Raw genomic sequence first — 24,552 nt, 5'->3', positions numbered from 1 at the left:
TAAGGCTGCCGGTATCAATGACTTTTTGCGCACCGCATGGAGTGTCACGGCACAGGGATACCTGTTGGTTATCCCATCGAAGCTGCAGCAGTTGCCCGCGTGTTTGGAGATTCGGGAGTGTTCATCACCTCGGCCAAACCTAATGTGGGCCACGGCGGAGGTGCTTCGGGTATCACATCCGTAACCAAGTCAGTTCTTGCTCTGGAACACCAGACCATTCCTCCCAACATCATGTTCTCAAAGCCAAACCCAACATCCCTTTCAGGGAACGCAAATTGATGGTGCCTGTTGAGCCAACGTCATGGTCACAATCAAAGCATGAGCGTATCTGCATCAACTCTTTCGGTATGGGAGGAAGCAACGTGCATGTAATCGTCGACTCTGCCTCGACTTTCATTACCAACGCTCCCGTCTCAATTGGTGCCTAGTATGAGGAGACGCCAGAACTGTTGCTGCTGTCTGCCAACTCTGCGCTGCAAAGAACAACGGAGCGCTTACAGGAATGGTATGCCAAAGCACGCTCCAACCCAAGGGATCTCTCGTATGCTCTGGCGCTGCGACGAGAGCATCTCCCCCACCACGGCCTTATAATTGCTCATGGGGATCATCTTGGCCCTGCGTCACAAGCCCGCAAGACCCCAAGTTCACCTCCAAATTTAGTAATGCTATTCACAGGTCAAGGTGCACAATGGACGCGCATGGGCCAGGAGCAATTGCTCCGAAGTGATCTCCCGTTTCGAAGCACCATCCGAGCGCTGGATAAGCATCCGATGGAGCAGCCTTCTTCCCCCGAATGGATCATAGAAAAGGAACTTCTGAAACTGGCCAAAATCTCTCGTCCAACTAGCTGAACTATCTCAGCCATTATGCACAGCTATACAGATTGATTTGGTCGATCTGCTCTTTTCGGTCGGTGTTACACCTGCCGCAGTGGTTGGTCACAGCAGTGGTGAAATTGCAGCCGCATACGCGACTGGCGCACTCTCAGCCCAGGAGGCCATCGTCACATCTTGGAAGCGAGGATTGGCGGCACAGAAGCAGAAAAAGGCGGGAAACATGGCGTAGGTGCAGATGAAGTCTTTTCGCTGTTGCCTGTTGGCGTCGTTGTTGCTTGCGAGCACTCCCCAATGAGCGCAACCATTCCCGGAGATGCAAAAGAAGTTCAAGAGATCATGGAGTATATTCGTGAGAGTCATCCCGATACAGTAGCACAGCTGTTCAAGGTCAATAAGGCTTATCACTCACGCTAAATGCCAGCAATCGGTTTCTCAAGCCCTTCTTTCCAGCGTAACTGGGGATAGGACGAAACAACACCTAGATGCCTCGTACTGGCAAAAGAACCTCGAGTCCCCTGTGCTCTTCAAGTCAGCCGTTGCCCGCATCGTTGAGCACTTTGATAACGTTGCGTTTCTCGAGGTCGGTCCACCTGGAGCATTGACAGGTCCTATTAAGCAACTTCTAGCGGGGAGCTCGACCTCTGCCCCCTATGTTGACTCGGCCAAGTTGGTGGCCAATGGCGCCTGTCTTTCCGACCTCCCGAGATGTCCCTGGGACCACGAGGGTGAGTACTGGCGAGAATCCAGAGTCTCGCACGAATGGAGACAGAGCGAGTACCCCGAGCACCCGCTGCTGGGATGCGGCCATCTTGAAAGCTCTGGTCTGGAGCCCAGCTGGCGCAAAATGATCCGCGTTGACAGCATTCCCCGGGTTCGTGACCAAAAGATTGAGGAGAACGTCATCTTTCCTGCTGCCGGCTACATCTCCATGGTGGGTAAAGCAGCCGCACAACTTGGCGGTCATCGAAACGGTTATGCCCTGCCACAAGTGGTGATTAACGCGGCCATTGTCCTAAATGATGGGAGTGATGCTACGGAAGTCGTGACGAACCTTTGTCCTCACCGCTTAACAGACTCTCTGGACTCCATGTGGTGGGAGTTTACCATTTCATCGTACAATAGCAATGTGTGGATGAAGCACTGCAGTGGTCAAGTGACGTTCGAAGTTGACGAGCCAGAGCCAGTTGAAAATCTGCAGCTGCTGCCACGACGAGTGCCCAAGCGGATCCTATACAATTGTATGGACATGGCGGGTCTGCGTTTCAGTCCGCTGTTCCAGCGTCTGAGCGACGTCCGGACTGGCACTGTCCAAGGGCAGGCAACGGCAAATCTGATAGATCTCAAGATAGTGGACAACGAGCACTATCTCCTACACCCAGCCGTGATTGACGTAGCTCTCCAGCTAGCCCCAATAGCACCGTTCAGAGGCCGTATCAAATCCAATCTCTACAGAAGAGTACCGACACATATTAACAGCCTAATTGTGCACCGACCAGTCACAAAAGGAGACATTGCACTTTCGACCTCGGCCGAGAGCTCTGGTGGCACTGGTGAGGTTGTCAGCCAGAAGCAACAGATTGTTGTCGGTGGCAGAGTGACTTTGCATATCGATGGCTTGAAGATCTCCCAACTTGAAGATGTCGAGACAGTTTCCAATGAGAGCCTTCAGAACACAGCACGCTTCGTCTGGAGACCCCATCTTGACTTTTTTGATACAGCCAACCTCGTCGGGCCAGCGATCGACTGGAAGCTATATAACCCTACCTTGAACGAGATCACAGCTCTGTGCAAGGTCCACAGCTTGCGACATCTGTCGGATATCCAGCCGGCGCTGAATCATCTGATCAAGTATCGCGCTTGGATTGGCAATCGAGTGCAAGAATTCCGAGCAGGATAATTTTCTCCCATAATCGACATTGAACAAGAAAGCCTCCTACCAAAACTTGACACTCTCGTAGAAGAATCGTGGCTCTCAGGTCGAGGTGATTGGCCAAGACATGCGACAGATTGCAGTCAATATTGCGGACGTCTTCTCGGGCAAGATAGATGCTCTCGAAGTTCTCAGGACAGACGATATCCTCAACAAGATGTACGCGCCTGCTTCATCGAAGACATCTTGCGCGAAACCAACGGCCGAGTGTCGATGTCGCCCTGAATTCTCTGTCCGGCGAGCTACTCCACCTGACATGACGCTGTGTCGCCGAATTTGGCACCGTGGTTGAGATTGGCAAGCGAGATCTCCTTGGCGGTAGTAAGCTGGAGATGGACGCATTCCTTGCCCAACGAACTTGTGCAGGTGTCTACCTTGACCTGATGACAGAAAAGAGGTCAGCTAATGCAAAAAGTAAGCAATTCCATTTCGAAACTCTACACATTGGTAACTGGCACGCTGACGAGAGACAAAACAGGGTTATGGAGTCGATTGTGGAATACTATAACCAGGGCCACTTCACGCCCATCCGACCTATTCAGATACTCGACGCGGATTCAGCCCGGGAGTCGTTCCGAATCATGCAGCAAGGTGCTCACCTGGGCAAGCTCGTGATTTCTTTATGCCACGCGGTCGGCCGCCTCAAGATGGATACCAAGGCTGTTGTTGCGATCAAGGAACCGAAGCTGGAGCAGTCGGTTTCGCATCTTTGGTTGGCGGTCTCGGCGGTCTTGGACGTTCCATTGCTCGATGCTTGGTTGAGCGTAATGCGCGACGACTCGTCTTCCTCTCTTGCAGTGCTGGTGATAGCCCTGAGGATTGTAGATTTCGTGCCGGAACTTGAGAGTCTAGGCTGTGCTGTTGAACTTGTCAAGGCCTTTGCAGTGTGATAAACAAGGACGACGTTTTTCGTGCCATACAGCTTGCACCGAACATGAAGGGCATTCCCCAAGCCTCCATGGTTCTTCGCGATGAAGCATTCTCTCGCATGGCCTATGAAGACTGGAACACGGCAACGCTGCCCAAGGTCAGGGGCACTTGGAACCTCCATGAGGTCACGAGTCAGGCTGGCATCAACCCCGACTTCCCTATTCTCCTCTCTTCCATGTCTGGTACTACGGGTATGGCGGGCCAAGCCAACTATGCAATCGCAAATACTTTCCTCGACTCCTTTGTGCAGTACCGGACTGCTCTTGGGCTGCGTGCCTCGTGTATCGACCTGGGAGCTGTTCAAGACGCGGGTTATGTCGCCAACGATAAGGCACTTCTGGAGAGGATGAATCTGGCAAATACCAACGGTGTCTCTGAGTGTGAACTCCTCGAGGCTATCAGAAGAGCCATCCCATCGCCCCCGGTAAAGTCAGAATCAGGAGGCTTTGTTGACAACAACACCTTTGTGCTTGGCATATTCACTACCGTGCCCCTGGGTAGCCAGGAAAGTCGTGCATTCTGGAAAAGGACAGACGTATTGCGGTGTATCATAACGCATCCATGAAGTCTTGCAACGGCTCCGAGGCCAGCAGTGACGTTCTCAAGTCATTACTCGCCAAGGCCAGGACTGAACCGGCCATCTTCAAAACCACAGTCAAAACTCTTGCGATTTAGATTCGCAAGAAGCTGTTCATGTCCTGCTCAAGTCGGAAGATGATCTCGACGTCTCGACCTGTTTTGCTAACTCTCAGCCTTGACTCGCTGGTGGGAGTTGAGACGCGAAGCTGGTGGCGACAGACCATTGGGTTTGACTTTACCGTTCTCGAGATGCTGGGTATGGGAACTCTTGGGAGTTTGGGATGGCAAGCGGCGCAAGGGCTGTTGAAGCTGTATGGTGAAGAAGCCTCTTGATCTGTGAATGGATCGTCAGGGATGTTTCAATCACAAACGGGAATAAGCAGGCAAACACCCTGAAACTTGCAAGCAGAAGTGACGTGACAAAAGCTCATAGTCAAACACCGGGCCGAAGCGATGCGTGGGCAATATTGCCGAGGAATTTCATTTTGCAGTGGCTTGATTCCCGTGATTTCTTCGACTATAGGAATAGAAAATTATGGAGAGAAATTACCAAAGAAAGATGCCGAAAGAAAAGATGATAAAGAGGAGGTGATGGGAGGAGGATAATGAAGCCGAGAAATGGGGTGCGTGCCTGAGGTGTGAATGATTTGGGCTGTGTGCGGTTACGTAAGCAGACCACTGATGAGTAACGCAAGGTCTTGAATGAAACATCTTGAGTACCTAGATTTTATGTAGACTAATTGTGTGGCTACTTCTTATTGTAAATATTTTATATTAATTATAATTGTATAATTGAAAAGGAAATACTCAGGGAAGATGTTGGGGACGCCGCTTGTTCGTTGAAGCTGCACGACTCCAGTATGGCGAAGTTCAAAAAAGATGCATCGTTGGATATCACATGTTTGAGCTGCACCACTGCAGTATTAAATAATATCCTTATATTATTGCAAAGTTCTATTCTTCTTCTCAAGCTGAACTGTGATCTGGAAAAACTTTTTTCTATTTACAACACTTTTCTTAGAGGCACGCAATGTAAGAGATCCTCTGATAAATATCACATGCCTAACCTATACACGCAAAAACTGACACTTCGACTTCCACTCCCCTGACTGGTCTAGAATAATTACCCTTAGTAAGCATTGTGTTGAATAAGGCTATTCTATATTCAGGTTTCATATTGTCCGAAATACTCCGTACCATCATCACCGATATGGTGAAGCCACGTGGTTGGTTCGGACAAAATAGGACCGACAAGCACGGTACTGACTAACCACGATCCCTTTTATTCCCTTAAATATCCCGTCATTTTCTTTGTGAAATGTTCCTCTCTCCTGTACTGTGACATCTTACATGAGGGAAAAGCTGGAATCGTAGATCTTGAGAGCGGGAGCTAAAACGCCGTGGACTACATAATACTAAACGTGTATCAGTCTCTAGGAGACTCCTGATGCTATTGTTCAGTCCGTCGTACTTGGAGTATTCCATCATATATCACTCTTGAAATCATCCCATTAGATCACTGATTACTATGCATATGCCGCCGAGTTTGCCGTTTAGTGCAACTTAACCGTTCCCTGCCACTCAGTCGCATCTCCGCGTATCTGGACAGTGCTACACACCATATGACAGATAAACCACATTCAAACGTCCACTGGCTCATTTCTCGGATTCCCCAGCCAATAAGAGGGCTGACCAGCGCGGTGGTTCGGTTCAAATCCGACCAACGTCGTTATCGGGACACCAGCTGCAGGCAAGCCCGTGTTTTTCGGAATTAAGGTTAGTTCTGCTGAGCTGTGGGAGGGTGGCCTCTCCACTGAGCTTTGTGAGATGCTATGTACGAAACTTGCGTGGCATGGGTTCGATTTTGTGGATCACAGATGAAGCATCTCTGTGGCCACCAATGCTATACGGTAAGAATCAAGAAAACCCAGAAAGCTCCCTTGCTGAATTCATAATATCCAATCAATATTACAAAATCAGATGTAAATAAAAGCAACGGTTCAGATCGTTGCTCATATTCATCTCATAGGTTCGAGTATGTAGATAGTCGAGCTTTGTTGTTCGATACATGAAGAATTCAACAACTGCAAGGGTGGTCCATGTAGAGGGAAAGATGCATATAATATCACCATTCCTCTGGAAGAAAATGAGGATCAAGTGACATAAGAGCAGTGGTCTTTCTGATTGAGTTCCTGATAATTTGGGAGTGTATCGGAACTGAGTCTGTTACATCTTTCTACTATGTGTAGACTCACCCATGATAAGCAGACCAAAGGTCGTCGTGTATTAGGAAGAGTATTTTGAAATTTTATCAAGAGTAGTTGGATCGATCAAGGTCAATCTCAATGCGTAAATGAAATCTCATGGGTTGTCGACATCATGGCCGATGACCGAGCTCCGTGACAGCTCTTACCCAGCAGCTTGTCGAAAAGAAAATCTGCGCATTCAAATGGCAGTGAATGCAAAATATAGATATAAAATTATCCCAAAACTTGAAAATTGACGCCTCATCCGTTGAAATGCTAGTCAATAGTGCCTTTTGGGTACGCAGTATTGGCACATGATGATAAATATGTAAAGAAGAAAAAGGGCGAACAAACCCAGACCGCCCCATCCAACAATGCCTGGACAACGCATCGCACAGCTTACCTTGGGTAATATCCTTCTCAGCCCAACGCATCCCAGCTACAAACATTTCAGCCGGCTAATCGAGAGACCGCGTCCAAGACGCACCGTAAGCAGCTTCACCTCATGGAACCCAAAAGAAAGAACCCCCCCCCATGTTCCAACATACACCTCCATGTACACAATACTCGTCACCATGCATCCACATCCCGCATGCCACACAGCCAGACACCAGATAGACCAAATGTACACTCTACTTCCCGGGCAGGGATTGCTACCGCCCCCAGACAGATCTCCCAACTTTAGGACCGACGAAGCCGCAAATTTGCACCGTCTTGGCCAATCGGCGGAATGATGTCCCACTTCTGGCCGCCGATGCGGGTGTGGCAAATAACTTCTCCATATAACTCCCAAAAAGACCAGGAACCAATTCAGCCGGCCCCCAGATCTTGCACAGAAGCGGCAAGGCGTCGTCAAAAGCGGTTATTCGGCCCGGCGGGGAGCCCCAAGCCACCGATCCGCCGTTTTAATGTGGGTTCAACTAGAAGAATCAGATGAATCATCAGGGAAAAAAAACATTGGGTGGGACTGAGGCTCCCTCTGTCCGTCTCAGGCACGGCTTGGGGCACAAGAGACGGAAACAAGCTACTGTAGGTTACGGCTTTAGGAAACAGGGGGAGGGGGCCAGAAATGCTTACCCCTGTTTGGTTTGGCAAACAATTTTCATTATTAACCATGCAATTATCCCGGAGGGGAATCCTCCGCATATACAAAAAGTCTTTGAAGAGGGGAAACATGTTCAAGGGACCGTTGCTCAACGACGGAAACATGGAGAAGTGTGGAGACGGCTTTGGTGGTCTGCGAGGGTCTGGGCAAGGGGGGCCATGACAAGACGAAATTTGCTGCTTGCTGCTCAACAGCATGTCATGTCGACTAAGAAGGATCTGGGATTCACGGCAATGGGGGACGGAATGCTGACCGCAAGTAGGATTATTCCGCCTTGGTATAATATCGTGCTATACTTTAGCCAGCGAATGAGAGAAATGGCCTGGACAATTGATTGACGTGCTCGTACACGGATACGGCGCAACTTGTACAGTAGGCGAGTAATGATACATGTGCATGCCTCGTGATGGGTATTTGTATTTCCGGATACTGCGGAACCGCGGAAGCTCTGGAGTCGAAGCTGAGCTGCCCGGACTTCCCCAGCTTCCCTCTACGCATTATCAGCTACTGTAAACTGGAGATGATCGTCGGTTTTCACGCTCGGGAAGCTCCCAGCTCGTCGTTAAGGTAATGCAATAAGGGTGCATTGTATGAAACCATGGCACGTTTTTCCCCACCCTTTTGAAAACTTTGAATCTATTTATGAATCGACGGCGATGGAGAAACACATGTATTTACAGTCTTGTATCGTCAAAATACGACTTAATAAATCTACAGTCAAGAAACCGAGTTTTTGTGAATTGTCTTCGTGGAAATATGAAAGTGTAGTCCGGCAGGATCTTGTTTGTGTCGTGTATTATTAGCATTACAGTACTCAGACTATTGATTTGATATGGTCCAGATATTCGGCAGCATCACCTCACTCCTTACCCCAATCTCCTGTTTACCAAATATTTCCGTGAGAATAACTTCCCCACGACTTTCTTGTTTTCACAGCTTCTCCGCACTTTTGACCAGGCTCTGCTGGCAGGACGGATACTCTCGCTTCGGGTCTCATGATGATCCTGGTCAGTTCCTCTCCGAATGGTAGTAATCTGCAGTTGTTTCCCCGCTTTTCTACTTAGCCGGCGACGACGAGATGAATTGCGTCCTTGCGGGAGTAATGGCTAAAAGAGAAAATGGAAATAAAAGAATAAAAGAAATTCCAAAAGGTCCGGCTATTCATATTGAATCCTCGGTTGCTGCTCAAGCTAATCGGCAACGGCCCGTGCATCTGTCACTCACCCTGGGCTAAGACCAAGCTAAACGAAATAGCCCAGAATAGGAGATTTAGACAAGCAAAAAAAAGGGCTGCCTGTCAATGACTGCCATGAACCGTCATTCAACTAGCGGCTGGCAGTGCGTTGCTGTTATTCAGGCTAAATATCTTGAGATGCCGGTAAATCCTTGGTGGGGATAATTGCCATTGTGGAGAGCCTTGATGCAGGTCGAACCACACCATCAACTGGGATTCCGTATGGGGTATGGGGTAATAAGCTGCAAGCAGAAAGATGCATGTGGGATGTAACATCGTCATAGCCATACCGCCCAATTTAAATATCGACCGTTCCTGAAGTTGAGATGGAAAAGAAAAAAGAAGAAGAAGAGACAAGAGCCATTGAGAGACAGCAACTGCTCAGCTCGTCACAATGGTGAACAACGCAGCTCTCGTCGCCGCTCTGTCGGCTCTTCTGCCCACAGCTCTGGCACAGAACAACCAGACATACGCCAACTACTCTGCTCAGGGACAGCCCGATCTCTTCCCTCAGACTCTTGCCACCCTCGAGCTCTCGTTCCCCGACTGCGATCATGGCCCTCTGAAGAACAACCTCGTCTGTGACTCTTCGGCCGGATATGCCGAGCGAGCCCAGGCCCTCATCTCGCTCTTCACCCTCGAGGAGCTGATTCTCAACACTCAGAACTCGGGCCCTGGCGTGCCTCGCCTGGGTCTTCCAAACTACCAAGTCTGGAACGAGGCTCTGCACGGCTTGGATCGCGCCAACTTTGCCACCAAGGGCGGCCAATTCCAATGGGCAACTTCTTTCCCCATGCCCATTCTGTCAATGGCAGCTCTCAACCGCACTCTGATTCACCAGATTGCAGACATCATCTCGACCCAAGCTCGAGCATTCAGCAACAGTGGCCGCTACGGCCTTGATGTCTATGCCCCCAACATCAATGGCTTCCGAAGCCCTCTCTGGGGCCGTGGACAGGAAACGCCTGGTGAAGACGCAAACGTCCTGACCTCTGCCTACACGTACGAGTACATCACTGGTATGCAGGGCGGTGTCGACCCCGAGAACCTCAAGATTGCTGCCACGGCCAAGCACTTTGCCGGATACGATCTCGAGAACTGGAACAACCAGTCTCGTCTGGGCTTCGACGCCATCATCACCCAGCAAGACCTCTCCGAGTACTACACTCCCCAGTTCCTTGCCGCGTCACGCTACGCAAAGTCTCACAGCTTCATGTGCGCATACAACTCTGTCAACGGCGTGCCAAGCTGCGCCAACAGCTTCTTCCTCCAGACTCTGCTGAGAGAGAGCTGGGGCTTCCCCGAATGGGGCTACGTCTCATCCGATTGCGATGCCGTCTACAACGTTTGGAACCCTCACGATTACGCCAGCAACCAGTCCTCTGCCGCCGCCAGCTCTCTGAGGGCCGGTACCGATATTGACTGCGGTCAGACATACCCATGGCACTTGAACGAGTCCTTTGTGGCTGGCGAGGTCTCCCGCGGCGAGATCGAGCGCTCCGTCACCCGGCTGTACGCCAACCTCGTCCGACTTGGATACTTTGATAAGAAGAACGAGTACCGTTCGCTCGGCTGGAAGGATGTCGTCAAGACCGATGCTTGGAACATCTCTTATGAAGCCGCTGTTGAGGGCATTGTCCTGCTCAAGAACGATGGTACCCTGCCTCTGTCCAAGAAGGTCCGCAGCATTGCCCTGATCGGACCCTGGGCCAACGCCACCACCCAGATGCAGGGCAACTACTTTGGCGCTGCTCCATATCTCATCAGCCCTCTGGAGGCTGCTAAGAAGGCTGGCTACCAGGTCAACTTTGAGCTCGGAACAGAAACCGCCAGCACCAGCACTGCCGGCTTTGCCAAGGCTATTGCTGCTGCCAAGAAGTCGGATGCCATCATCTTCGCTGGTGGTATCGACAACACGGTTGAACAGGAGGGTGCTGACCGCACGGACATTGCTTGGCCCGGTAACCAGCTGGATCTCATCAAGCAGCTCAGCGAGCTTGGCAAGCCCCTCGTCGTCCTGCAGATGGGCGGTGGTCAAGTTGATTCGTCTTCTCTCAAGAGCAACAAGAAGGTCAACTCCCTTGTCTGGGGTGGATACCCCGGCCAGTCCGGAGGTGTTGCTCTCTTTGATATCCTGTCTGGCAAGCGTGCTCCTGCTGGCCGACTTGTCTCGACCCAGTACCCAGCCGACTATGTTCACCAGTTCCCCCAGAACGACATGAACCTCCGCCCCGATGGAAAGTCAAACCCCGGACAGACTTACATCTGGTACACTGGCAAGCCCGTCTACCAGTTTGGTGACGGTATTTTCTACACCACCTTCAAGGAGACTCTCTCTGGCAGCTCCAAGGGCCTCAAGTTCAACGTCTCATCGGTCCTCGCTGCGCCCCACCCCGGATATACCTACAGTGAACAGACCCCAGTCCTCACCTTCACTGCCAACATTGAGAACTCGGGTAAGACTGACTCGCCATACTCGGCCATGCTGTTCGTCCGCACTGCCAACGCTGGCCCAGCCCCCTACCCGAACAAGTGGTTGGTTGGATTCGACAGACTTGCCACTATCAAGCCTGGTCACTCCTCTAAGCTCAGCATTCCCATTCCCGTCAGCGCCCTTGCCCGTGTCGACTCCCTTGGAAACAGAATTGTTTACCCTGGCAAGTATGAGCTGGCTTTGAACACTGACGAGTCAATCAAGCTGGAGTTTGAGCTTGTGGGCGAGGAGGTGACGATCGAGAACTGGCCGCTGGATGAGCAGCAGATTAAGGATGCCACTCCATAGATGTATGATTTTGTTATGATGGGACAGTAGTAATAATGAATGAAAAGAGTCGTATTTCGCTTTACACGAAAGGAATCGCCTGTTGCGCCTGTGACTATTGGTTGATATTTGTTGTAATATTCGCCAACTGTGCTTCACACCCAGTACTCCCAGATCTTGGTGTCACTAACTCGGCGATAGATGTGCTGGATGTGAGCACCCTGGTTACTTGTGCTAACGGTTAGTGGATACAAGCCACAAGGGTAGGTAAAAGCTTATGTGCTCGGATTCAACCTAGTGGGGTGGTCCCATGAGAGGAAGTCTTTGTGTAGGTGCGACTTTGATCATGACATGGACTCCTGGACGGATCGACATTGATGAGAGGAGCTAATTCGCTGTTAGATTGTGCTGATGACGGCTCTTTCTGCCAACAAAGGGTTATTCATGCTAATACGTAATTTGCCATCTTGTCAATTTTACCCATACTTACGCAGGCGGCTATTCACACGCCTACAACGCTAGGGCTGACTGCGATTGGTCAATCCGGAGGTAGCAAGGAATGCCACAATGGCCATCTGTGCGTCTCTTTATTGACACTTTGGAAGAATCCAGGCCAAGACCCTTGACTGGATTTACGCCGGCGGATCGTCCACTCGTATGTGCCTGTAACTTGCTCTCGCATTCAAGGTGGCAGATCACCTTCTTGTTCGGTCATGGCGCTCGTCTCTTGAAAAAGAACACTTGCCTTTTCAGGTTTCCCCAGAATCGCGTCATCCACTTTGTGTTTTAAGTTTAAAGTGTCTGAAAAAGCGATTGCGAGGCCGCTATTCTGCCAATGCCTCGGATTGTCGCGATCGATTCTGGTGCCAATGTGAATATCGAGGCAGAAAGCATAAAACGGCGTCGTCAGCTTCAGTTCTTTGAGTGCCGAGTGTATTTGATCGTGTACGTACATCAATTTCTACCCCGGTGGCTCGGAGTCGCCAGCGGCAGTGGAGAAAGGCTGGTTGGTAGCGGCATTTGGTCCGGGTAGTGAATTGGGCGACATGTCCGCATGCCCCGGATCCCGGCGAACTGTCACCATCGCGGCCTTGTCCCGGCCAAGCAAACATGTAACCTTCCATAGCAGCCCAAACGTATAGCCTATTGTGGTATCGTGGCAGAAAAAGAAGCCGCACTAATGCTTGATTGTGGAAAAAATGACTATAGTGTCAACTTTCTCCTAGTTGTATATCTCCGTGTGGGTGGTATTGCAACGATTGAGTTTGCCCGCAATCTTGCCGAGCCCACGAGTCTCTGTAACGTTATCAGGCTCATTAAGGCCTTGGCCAAGAGCTCAGAGTTTGGTCAAAGTGGTCCTGAAAAGACGCAGTAAAGCCACCTTGGACACTTGTATAAATAGTGGGCAAGGAGTTGCTCCTCTGGCTTTCTTTTTTAGTATCCCTGACCCATCATCTCACGAAGATGCGTTACGAAACCGCGGCAGCTCTGGCAATTGCCACCGCGCCCTTTGTTAGGGCAGACAGTTAGTATCCCGAACTCTATGCAAAGGCCCACGTATTTGTTCAAGGTATGATGCTGAATGGTGGATAACAGGTAGCTCAAAAGCAGGAGTCTCGGAACGCGCAGTAGTCCCTCCTGCAGGTACTCCCTGGGGTGTTGCGTACGGCAAGGCAAAGACAGCATTAGCACAGCTCACTCTTCAAGATAAGGTCGGCATCGTGACTGGAGTGGGTTGGAATAACGGACCTTGCGTTGGAAATACGTCTCCAGTCTCCAAGATTGGTTATCCATCTCTATGTCTTCAAGACGGACCCCTCGGCGTTCGGTTCTCATCCGGCAGCACAGCATTTACACCGGGTGTTCAAGCCGCCTCAACGTGGGATCTAAATCTAATCAATCAACGTGGACAATTTATTGGACAAGAGGTTAGGGATACGGGAATTCACGTCACCCTCGGTCCCGTAGCCGGACCGCTGGGAAAGACGCCCCAGGGAGGTCGCAACTGGGAAGGTTTCAGTCCTGACCCATATCTCACTGGATTGGCCATGGCTCAGACGATCAATGGCATCCAGTCGGTGGGAGTGCAGGCGACGGCCAAACACTACATCCTCAATGAGCAGGAACGCAACCGAGAGTCAATGTCGAGCAACGCCGACGACCGCACTCTCCACGAGCTTTATGCCTGGCCTTTTGCCGACGCGGTGCAGGCCAATGTTGCCTCTGTCATGTGCTCCTACAACAAGCTCAACACGACTTGGGCGTGCGAGGATCAGTACACGCTGCAAACTCTGTTGAAAGACCAGCTGGGGTTCCCGGGATACGTCATGACTGATTGGAATGCACAGCACAGCACTGTGCAGAGCGCTATTGCGGGTCTCGATATGTCAATGCCCGGCACTGACTTCAACGGCAACAACAGGTACTGGGGCCCGGCTCTCACCACTGCGGTCAACAACAACCAGGTGCCCACCAGCAGAGTTGACGATATGGTGACACGTATCCTCGCTGCGTGGTACCTGGCAGGCCAAGACAAGGCAGGCTACCCGTCATTGAGCCTCAGTAGGAACGTTCAAGGGAGCCACAAGTCCAACGTGAGAGCAATTGCCAGAGACGGCATTGTTCTCCTCAAGAATGACGCCAGCATCCTGCCATTGAAGAAGCCTGCGAGTATTGCCGTCATCGGGTCGGCCGCCATCATTGGTAACCACGCCAGCAATGCAGGTTCGTGTGGCGATAAGGGCTGCAACAATGGTGCTTTGGGCATGGGCTGGGGCTCTGGCGCCGTCAACTACCCTTATTTCGTAGCGCCCTATGATGCCATCAATACCAGGGCCACTTCCCAGGGCACCAAGGTTACCTTGAGCAACACAGACAACACGTCCTCGGGCGCATCTGCAGCAAGCGGAAAGGATGTCGCTATTGTCTTCATCACTGCCGACTCGGGCGAAGGCTACATCACTGTGGAGGGCAACGCTGGTGACCGCAACGACTTGAACGCCTGGCACAACGGAAACGCTCTGGTTCAGGCAGTGGCAGGGTCCAACAGCAATGTCATCGTCGTCGTTCACTCTGTGGGAGCCATCAACCTAGAGCCGATCCTCGCTTTGTCCCAGGTCAAGGCCGTTGTCTGGGCTGGTCTGCCATCGCAGGAGAGCGGCAATGCGCTTGTTGACATTCTGTGGGGAGATGTCAGTCCCTCTGGCAAGCTGGTGTACACTATTGCCAAGAGTCCAAACGACTACAACACGCGCATCGTTTCTGGCGATGACAACTTTAGCGAGGGACTCTTTATCGACTACAAACACTTTGATGACGCAGGCATCACGCCTCGGTACGAGTTTGGTTTTGGATTGTGTAAGTTCCCGTTGTCCCTGACGAAGTATTAGATGCGAGTGACTGACGAATGAATTCAACAACAGCTTACACCAAGTTCAACTACTCCCGCCTCTCTGTCTTGTCCACTGCAAAATCTGGTCCTGCGACTGGTGCAGTAGTACCTGGAGGCCCGAGTGATCTTTTCCAGAATGTCGCGACCATTACCGTGGATATCGTGAATTCCGGCCAAGTGACTGGCGCCGAAGTTGCTCAGCTGTACCTCACTTACCCATCTTCAGCGCCCAGAACACCTCCTAAGCAACTGCGTGGCTTTGCGAAGCTGAACCTGACGCCAGGCCAGACTGGAACGGCGACATTCAACATTCGAAGACGCGATCTGAGCTACTGGGACTCGAGCTCGCAGAAGTGGGTGGTGCCATCGGGATCGTTTGGCGTCAGCGTAGGAGCGAGCAGCAGGGATATCAGACTTACGGGCAGTCTGTCGGTTGCTTGAGGGCGAATATTGTAGAACTGCAGCGGAGAGTTAGCGAGGCATCTCCACTGTAGTATAGTAGTAGATACTGTATATTGTCGGAAGGGAAATTCCGCATGTACCGAAAAAAATTGGAACAAGCAAGAAATTTGAAGCGCGGCTGCGAAATTCGGTGACTGAGAATATGTGTGAGAGTTGAGATTCGTTTGTTTTGATTTTGGAGAGGAAATGGCAAAATGGGTACGTTATTGCAAGTCGCACGGAGTAGGTACTTTGCAGTTCGGAAATTGCGTCCTCAGGAATCAACGGAACAGCGTTATTCCCCATCCATGGCAGTACTCCGTATAAAGCACACTGTACCGCTGATTGTGATGTACCTGCTCTTGCTGCTCGATTCACTGTAATTTGAAGCAATAATTCTTCAACCACAGGCACTTCAAGTTTCCGACAGCAGCGCATTCACATCTTTTGCATGTGAATTCTTCTTGCCTCGCAATTTGCTGACAGCGCAGGCACTCGGTTCCGTGAATACTCTCCCTCTGTATTTCGATTCCACTGACGAGAATGGGCCCGTGATTCACCACTCGGAAACGCTTTGCGACTTCATCGATCCGATGCGCCGATCCGAGTGCCGATGTTACGATGTCGCCTCCGGATTCAGACAATGACGGTGTTGCTCTGATTCGAAACTACCCACTGGTTGTGGAGAGAGTGCATTTCGCATCTAGATCTCGGCTCGAATGGCTAATATTCGATTCTGGGACGCTATATTGATACCACAGTATCCTCGAATACCGCTCTTTAAGAGCCTGACGATTGTTTGACGTAGCTTCCTCTGGTGGCCGTGGTCCAAGGGCTGCCGACTGGCTCAACGATTACCTCGCGAAATGTGGCGATACGACCATATACAGCTTGTCATTATCTGAAAGCCTCATAGGCGGAGCCAAGGCGGCCGGCCAATGTTAGACTGGATGGATGAGTATAATGAATCGACATGGACAAAACAATAAACCAGGAAAACGATGTCGGCGTATATCAACGGGGCATTTCACAAACCCACACACGATGCGCGGAGACCCTATAGAGGATGCCAAAGGAGCAATCCATTCCAACTTCCGATACTATTTATTCTACTATCTGATCAACATTCGTACTTGACCCCTAGAATCCAACACATGGAATCTAGTTGTCAAGTATTTCCTTGACCTTGTGTAAATCACCCGCGAGTCTTGTAAGGTGCAATACGTCAGCCGAACACGCTATGAACGACATTCTCTTTGCTGCTTCTTTGATCGCCTCGGGGCTACCGAATGGAGGATCGGCAAAAGCAAAACCTCCATATGGCTTGTCGTGCTTGTCCATAACAGAAAAGAACTTTTCTTTTGCTGCGAGCCACTCCTTCTCTGTGCCTCCCGCGAACCCACCGGGAAGATTCATGCTCACGCGAGCATCTAAAGCGCCAAGCCAGACAATGTCGATATCGGGGACTTCGGTCAGAATTGCGTCGAGGTTGTTAATACCTAGGTACTTCGTTAGTATTATGCCACGAGAGACCAGAGGTTGGCTAATTTTCATGCCTTCGAGAGTCTCGATCTGAATCATGATAGCCGCCTGGTCATTCAGATTCTGATGGATATCACGAGCCGAGTCGATCGTTTGATCCGTAATACCAGGGATCAACCGGAATGGAGGAGCCGATCGAGAACCCCTCTGTTTGGAACCGAACTTGGCAGACGACACGACATGTTTTGCTTCTTCTACGGTATTGACCTTGGTGATGACACCATTTAGACCCCAAAGTAGTTTCTTAGGCGGTTACACGTACCTGAGGAATGATGATACTAGCACCAGCATCCAGAGCATATCCGATAGCAGCGTGATCATGGCCCGGTACTCGGACAAATGGAATTGTGGCCCCCTGGCTCATGAAGATCGATTCGTGCACCATGCTTGTCATTGTCTCAACGTTACAAGAGCTGTGTTCCCAATCAATCCAAACAGCATCAAAGTTCATTGGGGCTAAGAAGCGGGTGATGGGCAGGGAGCTGAGTCCTGCATAGTAGCAGAGCAAAGGTCTGATCTTCTTTTGATGGGCATCTCGGATGGCATCACGAGCCCGGTGAGGCTGAAAGAGGGAGGGGGCGGCGTAGGCCTGCATCCCTTGAGAGGTGGTAGAAGCAGTGGCAGAAGGCATTGGAAGATGAGAAAATTGGTATTCAGTAGGTAGTTATGATTGAGAAGTGGCAATGGGTGAAGATATTCGGTGAAAAAGACTTGGAGACTGTGAGAGTTTTAAAGCAAACAATCGGCTCCATATTATTAGGCTTTAGACAATGCATATCCCAACAACTTTGGTGAAAGTGGGAATCACCTCACGTTACCAAAATAGTAGCACGTTGTCTTTGATATGGATTTGATCCTTCTGCAATCTAATGTCGTTCATAACGATCTGTTGCTGTGGGCTCCTCTAAGCGGAAACTGAGCCTCGTCAGTCTCGACAGATACGCATCCGCCCCTTTAACTGGTGGACACTGAATACGCTTCATAAATTATTGGCCAATACGCAACGATGCTGTATGTCACCAAGCACCTGATGAAATGCTTGTTGTTCGGATATAGAGATATTCCCGGTGAGCGAGAAGGAATATTGCCTCGTAGGATTTGCCCCGTTCGATCCTATTCTCTTATATCTTGGTTACTTGTTCATCTCACGTGAGATTTTAATCTATTTGTGTGATGTGGCTGCATTGTTATTGATTGATCGGAAATGCGTTTATTTCGAACTGAAACATATTTGATGCACACTTCACGACATCAGCTGGTTTCGTAATTGGCTTCATATTGCCCGCTTGTATCTCTCCTGAAATCCTTGCTTTGATATATATCGCCCCCCTTCTTCGACCCATTCTGTTTTGTGCCATTTGATGACCCAGTTCATTGAGTTATCACATTCAACCTAAGCATCGTCACTTATCGTATTCGAAGGAATAGTTCACGTCATCAACATTGGGGCAGTGGATTCCTAGGCTGCATTTTGACTTTTCTTTGCAGCGGCAAACCCATTCCGAGCTGTGTGGAGAGCGGATTACTTATAGCTTCAGCAGCCCTATCAAGCTATTGCAATCCCTGTTCAAGCTCAAGATCGATCTGCTGGCGCGCTCCTTGGTGGGAACTATCTGCTGGCGTCGCAGTTATAGTCCAAATGTAGCTTTATGCGCCGCTAGCTGGCTCCATGAGTTAGTCAGATGGGCTCAACACCGCCACATCCTTCAACCTTTTAGCGACCCGGTTGCTTGGATATCTGGCTAATCACACGGCGTATTATGCAACTATACAGTCCTTAAAATATGGACTGGAAGGCCGGTTTGTTCTCTTTGATGATTTCTGCTTTTCTACGGAGTACTTCCCCACGTTGATGCGATCCTCAGTTTATAGTATGTGCTACGATCATTTTCATCACGGCATACAAACCGTGTGACAACTTATAGGAACGCTACTAATATAATCTAACAAAGAAACCTCAAGACACGAGATTCTGAATTAATTTAGACTCATTAAAGTTGATAATTAACACAAAATATACTTTTTCTCTGAGCTACTTACCATCTCGAGAACAGATTAGCCAAATGGACCCAGGCAGTCCGTCGCGCGGAGCCATTCCGCAAAGGGAAGTAAGATCTTGGGTCGTATCTAGTGGCGGAGATAGAATGAGGCAGAGAATCAGGAGCAAACGCTTTCTTGTTGCTAACAGGGGACGTTTTTATATCAAGACACGTGTCATATCGTTCGGAGACGTTTTCCCCATTAGGAAAGAAAAGACCAAAGGGCGTTTGATGCAGCTGGCAGCAAGGCGCGGAGTGTCCTGGTCTTGAGTGTCAGAGCTTGGAAGCTACATTAGTCCACAGTATAGTCTAAATACCCAATTTCATCTTCATATATTCAAGACAAATCTTTCATGTTAAAAATACGAGTATGGGAAACACAATTGCTATTTCGGTGGTGTCTAGGAGTAGGGGTACACTCAAGATCAACTGGAAGAATCAGGGGCAAGCCAGTGAGGGAAACTACGCCAAAGTCTTGATTATCCATAGACAGATGAAATATTGGGCCATTAATATTATTAAGAAGCCTATTGCTGGCCGAAATTCCGTAATTCGTGTTTCGTTTGTCAGCATGATAACAAATCTTCGCTCAGCACTTGCAACCGTTAAGCAAACGATAAACGCGCTACCAGTGCTTCGAGTATTGTAGCTCTTGCGCTTTGCATCCCATTCCTAATTGGGAAGTATAACTTATTTATCTTTCACCATCTCCTCATACAACCTAAAAGGGCAATCGCCAAGTTGTTTTTTTTTTGTTGGAAAAGGATTATGAAACGCCTGTATACGACGTAAAATGTTACGCTGCTTGAGTCTTCACTGTATAAAATCTCTTATTATCCCGTAATTTAAAACAGCATTTAACCATCGGCTTTGGTTGAAATTTCGGTAATAATTACTGAACAGTGATACACCATCTATCGTTAGCAGAAAAATCACCAGAAATGCCTTCCTCAACCAACACGCAGCAGCCCCGTGTCATCCTTGGCCTCATGACATTCGGCCCAGACGTGAATGCAGGCGCTCGAATTACAACCCTAGACGAATTTCGCCAGTGCCTTGATCATTTCCAGGCCGAGGGCTACAACGAAGTAGATACTGCCCGAGTGTATGTGAAAGGAAAGCAGGAGGAATTCACCGCAGCAGCTGGGTGGAAAGAGAGAGGTTTGACGATCGCTACCAAAGTTTATCCATCAGAGCCCGGATTTCACAAGCGTGACAGTCTCCGCCAAAAGCTTTCCGAGTCGCTGGCCGCATTGCAGACCGACAGCGTCGATATCTTCTACCTGCATGCGGCGGATCGATCTGTCCCTTTCGCTGAAACTCTCGAGGCGGTTAACGAGATGCACAAGGAGGGCAAGTTTCGCCGTCTGGGACTGAGTAACTATACTGCATTCGAAGTCGCCGAGATTGTGACATTGTGCACTGAGCGTGGATGGGTGCGCCCAAAGATATACCAGGCTATGTATAACGCGATAAGTATGTTGATTTCGCCCATTCGGACGCACACCCCTCGGACCGAAGCTAATGATACTTGTACCATATAGCGCGATCTATCGAGGCTGAGTTGATCCCTTGCTGTCGGCGATACGGAATGGACATTGTGATCTACAATCCTCTCGCTGGCGGTATCTTCTCTGGAAAGTATCAGTCTGCAGCAGTTGTTCCGGAAGACGGCCGTTACAGTAACAAAAATACAACAGGAGCCACGTATCGGAAGCGGTATCTAAACGACGTCGTTCTTGATGCTCTGAAGGTTATTCAGGTTACCGCGGAGGCAAACAATTTGTCGCTCGTGGAGGTTGCGTTCCGATGGCTGCTGCATCACTCGCAATTGAAGCTGGGGGCGGCTGGAAATGATGGGCTGTTGATAGGGGTGAGCAGTTACGACCAACTCAAGTCCAACTTGGAATTGGTTAAACAAGGGCCACTGCCTGATGATGTTATTCAGGCGCTCGATGCGGCTTGGATGGGCGTCAAGCCGGTTGCGGCAAACTATTGGCATCTCGACCTTGCCTACACCTACGACACTGAAGCAGCCCTATTTGCTAAGGACCCTTGAAGTCAAGAATGCTAGTTTCAATGGAACATCACTTAATTCTTAGATATTAGGCTACCAGACGCAATGATACGGAGTAAACGCTGCACTAAAGACATGGCTTAACTACTTCAGGCCCGAGGCTTACGTCGGTGATAAACATGAAAGGCTTAGTAATATTCGCCCCCTTGTGTTTCTCTGAGAACATTCCAAACGCTGCATCCATCTCAGAGTTACTACCAGATAGTCAATCATGGATGGAAACGCCAAATTCACCTTCATCAACGGACCTAATGTTAAGTCGATCAGCTCAAAGGATGATCGCAGTTCCGTGCGATCGTGGTTCCTAAGACGAACCTTTGAGGATCGGCGAAAGGCGGCCCTCAACGCTAAAACAGGGCGCAAGAGAAACCTCCTACCGTCCAGCAGCAAGAAGCAAAGAAGGTCTCCAAAAAAGGGGATACTAGATGAGGAGGATTCCAAATCCATAAACGAGTTGATATCGAAACACGCCATTATTGCATCTGAAGATTCTGCTGCTCAGGTGCTTGAAAAGACCTCCGATGTCAGCACTGACGGTATCGAATCTCCCAAAAGCCAACTGCTCTTTTGGGGAAATCAGCGGAGCGATCCATTTGCTCCGAAATACATACCAGACATGGATAACAACTATGACAGGTTGATTGACCACTGTAACTTCTCCCCGGCTTCCTCAATCAGTTTACAGGAACACTGACACGTCCTAGGCATGCGTGTACTCTGGCCGGGCTTTCGGCGAGTGGACAGCTACGCTGTGCAATTTTATCAAACTTGGGTCCCTCGGTCTTTACAGTCTCCTCACTTACTAAACTCGATCCTCTTCTGCGCATCCAATCATACACTGACGTTGACCAACAGGGGCTTGTGCCCGAGAGAAGAGCAACTGCGATACCGAGGGCGGGCTCTGGAGTCACTCAGGACGATGATAACAAATGACAATTGCGATATTGAAGCTTTGATAATGTCATCCCTCTTCCTCTCCCTCAACGACGGCGTATACATACGCGGACCTATTGCCGGAATTTCGGGCCCATTCACGCCACCGCTACAGAGTTTGCAGTGGCTTGATAACTACGCCTCCAGAGAAGTACATCCGCTTCACTGGGCCGCTGTCGAGTCGCTTGTTTGCCAGATAGGCGGTATTCGGAGTTTGAAAAGTTTCGGATTACCGTGGCTGCTTTCGTTGTATGTAAGCCCTGTCGCGAGTGAACATATTTTGAATGTCATCTAACTGAGTCGGTATGTAATCAACAGCGCGGGGCTCTTAAAATCCTCAAAGGACTTTTCAAGACCATGTTATCCGTTGCTTGCGCCAGACGGCCAGCCGTTCGAATACAACCAGTGCATAGCTCTAGTCAAGATCGAGACGCCTTTCACAGCCACCCGGCCATCTGGGTTCCAATATTTTTCAGAATTAGGGCTTCCACTCCCAATGTGGGAGGTTTTCATCGATTTGAGCAATTTGTCCAATACAATAAGAGCCTATCACTGTGGCCTCGGCCCCCGATTTGAAGTCGATCGCATCGCGGATTGCCGCAACCTGATCCAACACCGATTGCTTTCTCTGCCACGGAATCGGCACGAATGTTGGGCTGAGATCCCTACCAAAGAAATCAATGACGCCACACTCTATCTGTTCTTAGCGTGTTGCTCGACAGCACTGCTCTACAGCACCCATGTCACATTTCCCATCCCTTGTCCTACAGTTCAGAGATTGGAGGCCCTTACTGACCTTCAGAAGTGGATCCAGCTGGCTGGTTATTATTGGGATGGCAGCAACACCCAGGCCTTACGCATGATGCTTTGGTGTACAGTTATTGGTGGGATTGCGGCGAAGGGCAATTCACCGCGGTTCTGGGCTGCGGCAGAAGTGAGCCGGTTATCGGCTCTTCTTGACCTGAACAGCTGGGTCGAGGTCCGAGATGTCATGAAGATGTTCTGCTGGATGGAACAAGCGTGCGATGTGGAAGGGCAAGAACTATGGAAGGAAGCTGAATTTTGCTCTACTGTTGCATTATGAGAAATGAAAATGATATCCAACAATCGTTACCAACAATCGTTACATTCTTTCTGAGCTCGAACACAGATGCCATCTTTTCTCACCTCTTGCCACCCCTTTTCTTTTAGTCTAATCTCTTATATAATATCACGACGTGAAGCAATGGCATATATCACATGAGAATACGTATAGGTCATTATCGTACCTGACGTTAAAACTATTACAAAGAAATTTATGCTCTCAGATATCCTTCCAGTCAAACTGGGCAAAGGCTTCCGGAGTCTGAATCAGAGCTCTAGAGGCTCCTAATAGCTCCTGGGCGTCAACGAGCACATCTCCAGGCCCAGTAGTCTGCCAGCTCTTCTCTGCCCCAGTAAATTCCCAAAACTTCATCATAATCCCCATCTCCGTCCCCCACTCCGCGAATAGCGCCTCATAGTCCTCAAAGGAAACGGACAGTATTTTGGGCACAGCATTATCCTTCCTCGTTACCTTCGCCCAGGTAGAGTAGTAGTCCTCTACGGTGTAAAAGCCTGTAGTGATGTGGATGTACTTTCCTCCTCCGCTGAGAGCCTCCTTATTACTTTTGTTTGCAAAAACTGCATGGACATCTTTCTCTAGAAGACCTTCAACAGCAGTTCCCACGTTGGACAGGGAGCCAAGGGACGCGATTTTTGTTTGTGTGGAGACGGGGGTTACGGTGATGAATCTTCCGGTTGGTTTCTGTATGTACAGAGGAAAGAGTTAGTGTAGTGTATTTGACAGCTGGTGGAGTACGACACAGGTAAGAAGTAGTGGAAACGAAATATCACAACAGTGGGATCATCAATGGAAATAGTACGTACAGCATAGAACGGAGTAAAGGGCGCATAGGTTAGATTCGACACGTAGAATGTCACCCAGAGAAAAACTGTCCTGTCCAATAGCGTCTCTTTCAGCTCACTCTTGATGTAATCATCAACTCTCGCCTTGGCTTGGAAATGCGGCACGGTGACGGCACCGTCGGAGAGTTTTGTCGAATTCGGAAGTGTGCTCCAGATATACAGCCTCAGAGTGGGGATCTTAGACGCAGCAAGGGCAAGGTTGATGCCCTGTTGATACTCAATATCCATGGCCCGCTTCGGGCCTACTCTAGCAAAGGGTTCGAAAAAGTCTGTAACTGCGAAGATTATGCTCACACCCGAAAAAGCCTTCTCTAGACTGGGCTCATCATTCAGGTCAGCAGCAACTACTTCAATTCCTTGTGCCAGGAGAGCTTTGCCTTTTTCGCTGTCGGGGTTGCGAGTTATGGCACGGAGTTTATAGGCTGGATTTTTTTGGAGGGCGGAGATTATAGAACCGCCTTGTGTGCCAGTTGCACCGACGATCGCGATGATTTCGGCCATTTCGATTTATTACTATTGTCAGAAGATAGTGTGTAAGCTAACATAGTTTTGGGCGAGAGG

At 49.7% G+C, this 24,552-nt stretch overlaps 7 protein-coding genes across 7 annotated transcripts; 5 read left to right on the top strand and 2 right to left on the bottom strand.

Annotated features, from left to right (window-relative positions):
• Window positions 1-36: 36 nt before the first annotated feature.
• TRIVIDRAFT_60198 (uncharacterized protein) lies at window positions 37-4,608 on the top strand (the record flags this gene model as incomplete). The annotated part of the gene is made up of 9 exons (XM_014101709.1): window positions 37-188; window positions 266-368; window positions 429-837; window positions 875-1,061; window positions 1,215-2,709; window positions 2,795-2,925; window positions 3,089-3,650; window positions 3,689-4,231; window positions 4,372-4,608. The coding sequence occupies 9 exons, from the start codon at window positions 37-39 to the stop codon at window positions 4,606-4,608; spliced, it is 3,819 nt and encodes a 1,272-aa protein (XP_013957184.1).
• A 4,646-nt stretch (window positions 4,609-9,254) lies between these two features.
• Window positions 9,255-11,642, top strand: TRIVIDRAFT_29366 (glycoside hydrolase family 3 protein; the record flags this gene model as incomplete). Its single annotated transcript, XM_014101708.1, has 1 exon — window positions 9,255-11,642. One exon carries the CDS (start codon window positions 9,255-9,257, stop codon window positions 11,640-11,642), a length of 2,388 nt encoding a protein of 795 aa, XP_013957183.1.
• Window positions 11,643-13,085: 1,443 nt separating this feature from the next.
• TRIVIDRAFT_83777 (glycoside hydrolase family 3 protein) lies at window positions 13,086-15,584 on the top strand (the record flags this gene model as incomplete). The annotated part of the gene is made up of 3 exons (XM_014101707.1): window positions 13,086-13,150; window positions 13,222-14,978; window positions 15,044-15,584. 3 exons carry the CDS (start codon window positions 13,086-13,088, stop codon window positions 15,451-15,453), a joined length of 2,232 nt encoding a protein of 743 aa, XP_013957182.1.
• A 1,030-nt stretch (window positions 15,585-16,614) lies between these two features.
• On the bottom strand, window positions 16,615-17,626 carry TRIVIDRAFT_191577 (uncharacterized protein; the record flags this gene model as incomplete). Its single annotated transcript, XM_014101706.1, has 3 exons — window positions 16,615-16,952; window positions 17,010-17,202; window positions 17,258-17,626. 3 exons carry the CDS (start codon window positions 17,624-17,626, stop codon window positions 16,615-16,617), a joined length of 900 nt encoding a protein of 299 aa, XP_013957181.1.
• Window positions 17,627-19,975: 2,349 nt separating this feature from the next.
• TRIVIDRAFT_60202 (uncharacterized protein) lies at window positions 19,976-21,093 on the top strand (the record flags this gene model as incomplete). The annotated part of the gene is made up of 2 exons (XM_014101705.1): window positions 19,976-20,510; window positions 20,579-21,093. The coding sequence occupies 2 exons, from the start codon at window positions 19,976-19,978 to the stop codon at window positions 21,091-21,093; spliced, it is 1,050 nt and encodes a 349-aa protein (XP_013957180.1).
• A 229-nt stretch (window positions 21,094-21,322) lies between these two features.
• Window positions 21,323-23,128, top strand: TRIVIDRAFT_222237 (uncharacterized protein; the record flags this gene model as incomplete). The annotated part of the gene is made up of 3 exons (XM_014101704.1): window positions 21,323-21,761; window positions 21,816-22,293; window positions 22,363-23,128. The coding sequence occupies 3 exons, from the start codon at window positions 21,323-21,325 to the stop codon at window positions 23,126-23,128; spliced, it is 1,683 nt and encodes a 560-aa protein (XP_013957179.1).
• A 219-nt stretch (window positions 23,129-23,347) lies between these two features.
• TRIVIDRAFT_60204 (uncharacterized protein) lies at window positions 23,348-24,492 on the bottom strand (the record flags this gene model as incomplete). Its single annotated transcript, XM_014101703.1, has 2 exons — window positions 23,348-23,830; window positions 23,953-24,492. The coding sequence occupies 2 exons, from the start codon at window positions 24,490-24,492 to the stop codon at window positions 23,348-23,350; spliced, it is 1,023 nt and encodes a 340-aa protein (XP_013957178.1).
• Between the last annotated feature and the right edge of the window lie 60 nt (window positions 24,493-24,552).

The sequence above is a fragment of the Trichoderma virens genome (genome assembly GCF_000170995.1).
Source record: "Trichoderma virens Gv29-8 chromosome Unknown TRIVIscaffold_6, whole genome shotgun sequence".
Classification (NCBI taxonomy): domain Eukaryota; kingdom Fungi; phylum Ascomycota; class Sordariomycetes; order Hypocreales; family Hypocreaceae; genus Trichoderma; species Trichoderma virens.
This window is presented reverse-complemented; position numbering and strand designations above follow the sequence as displayed.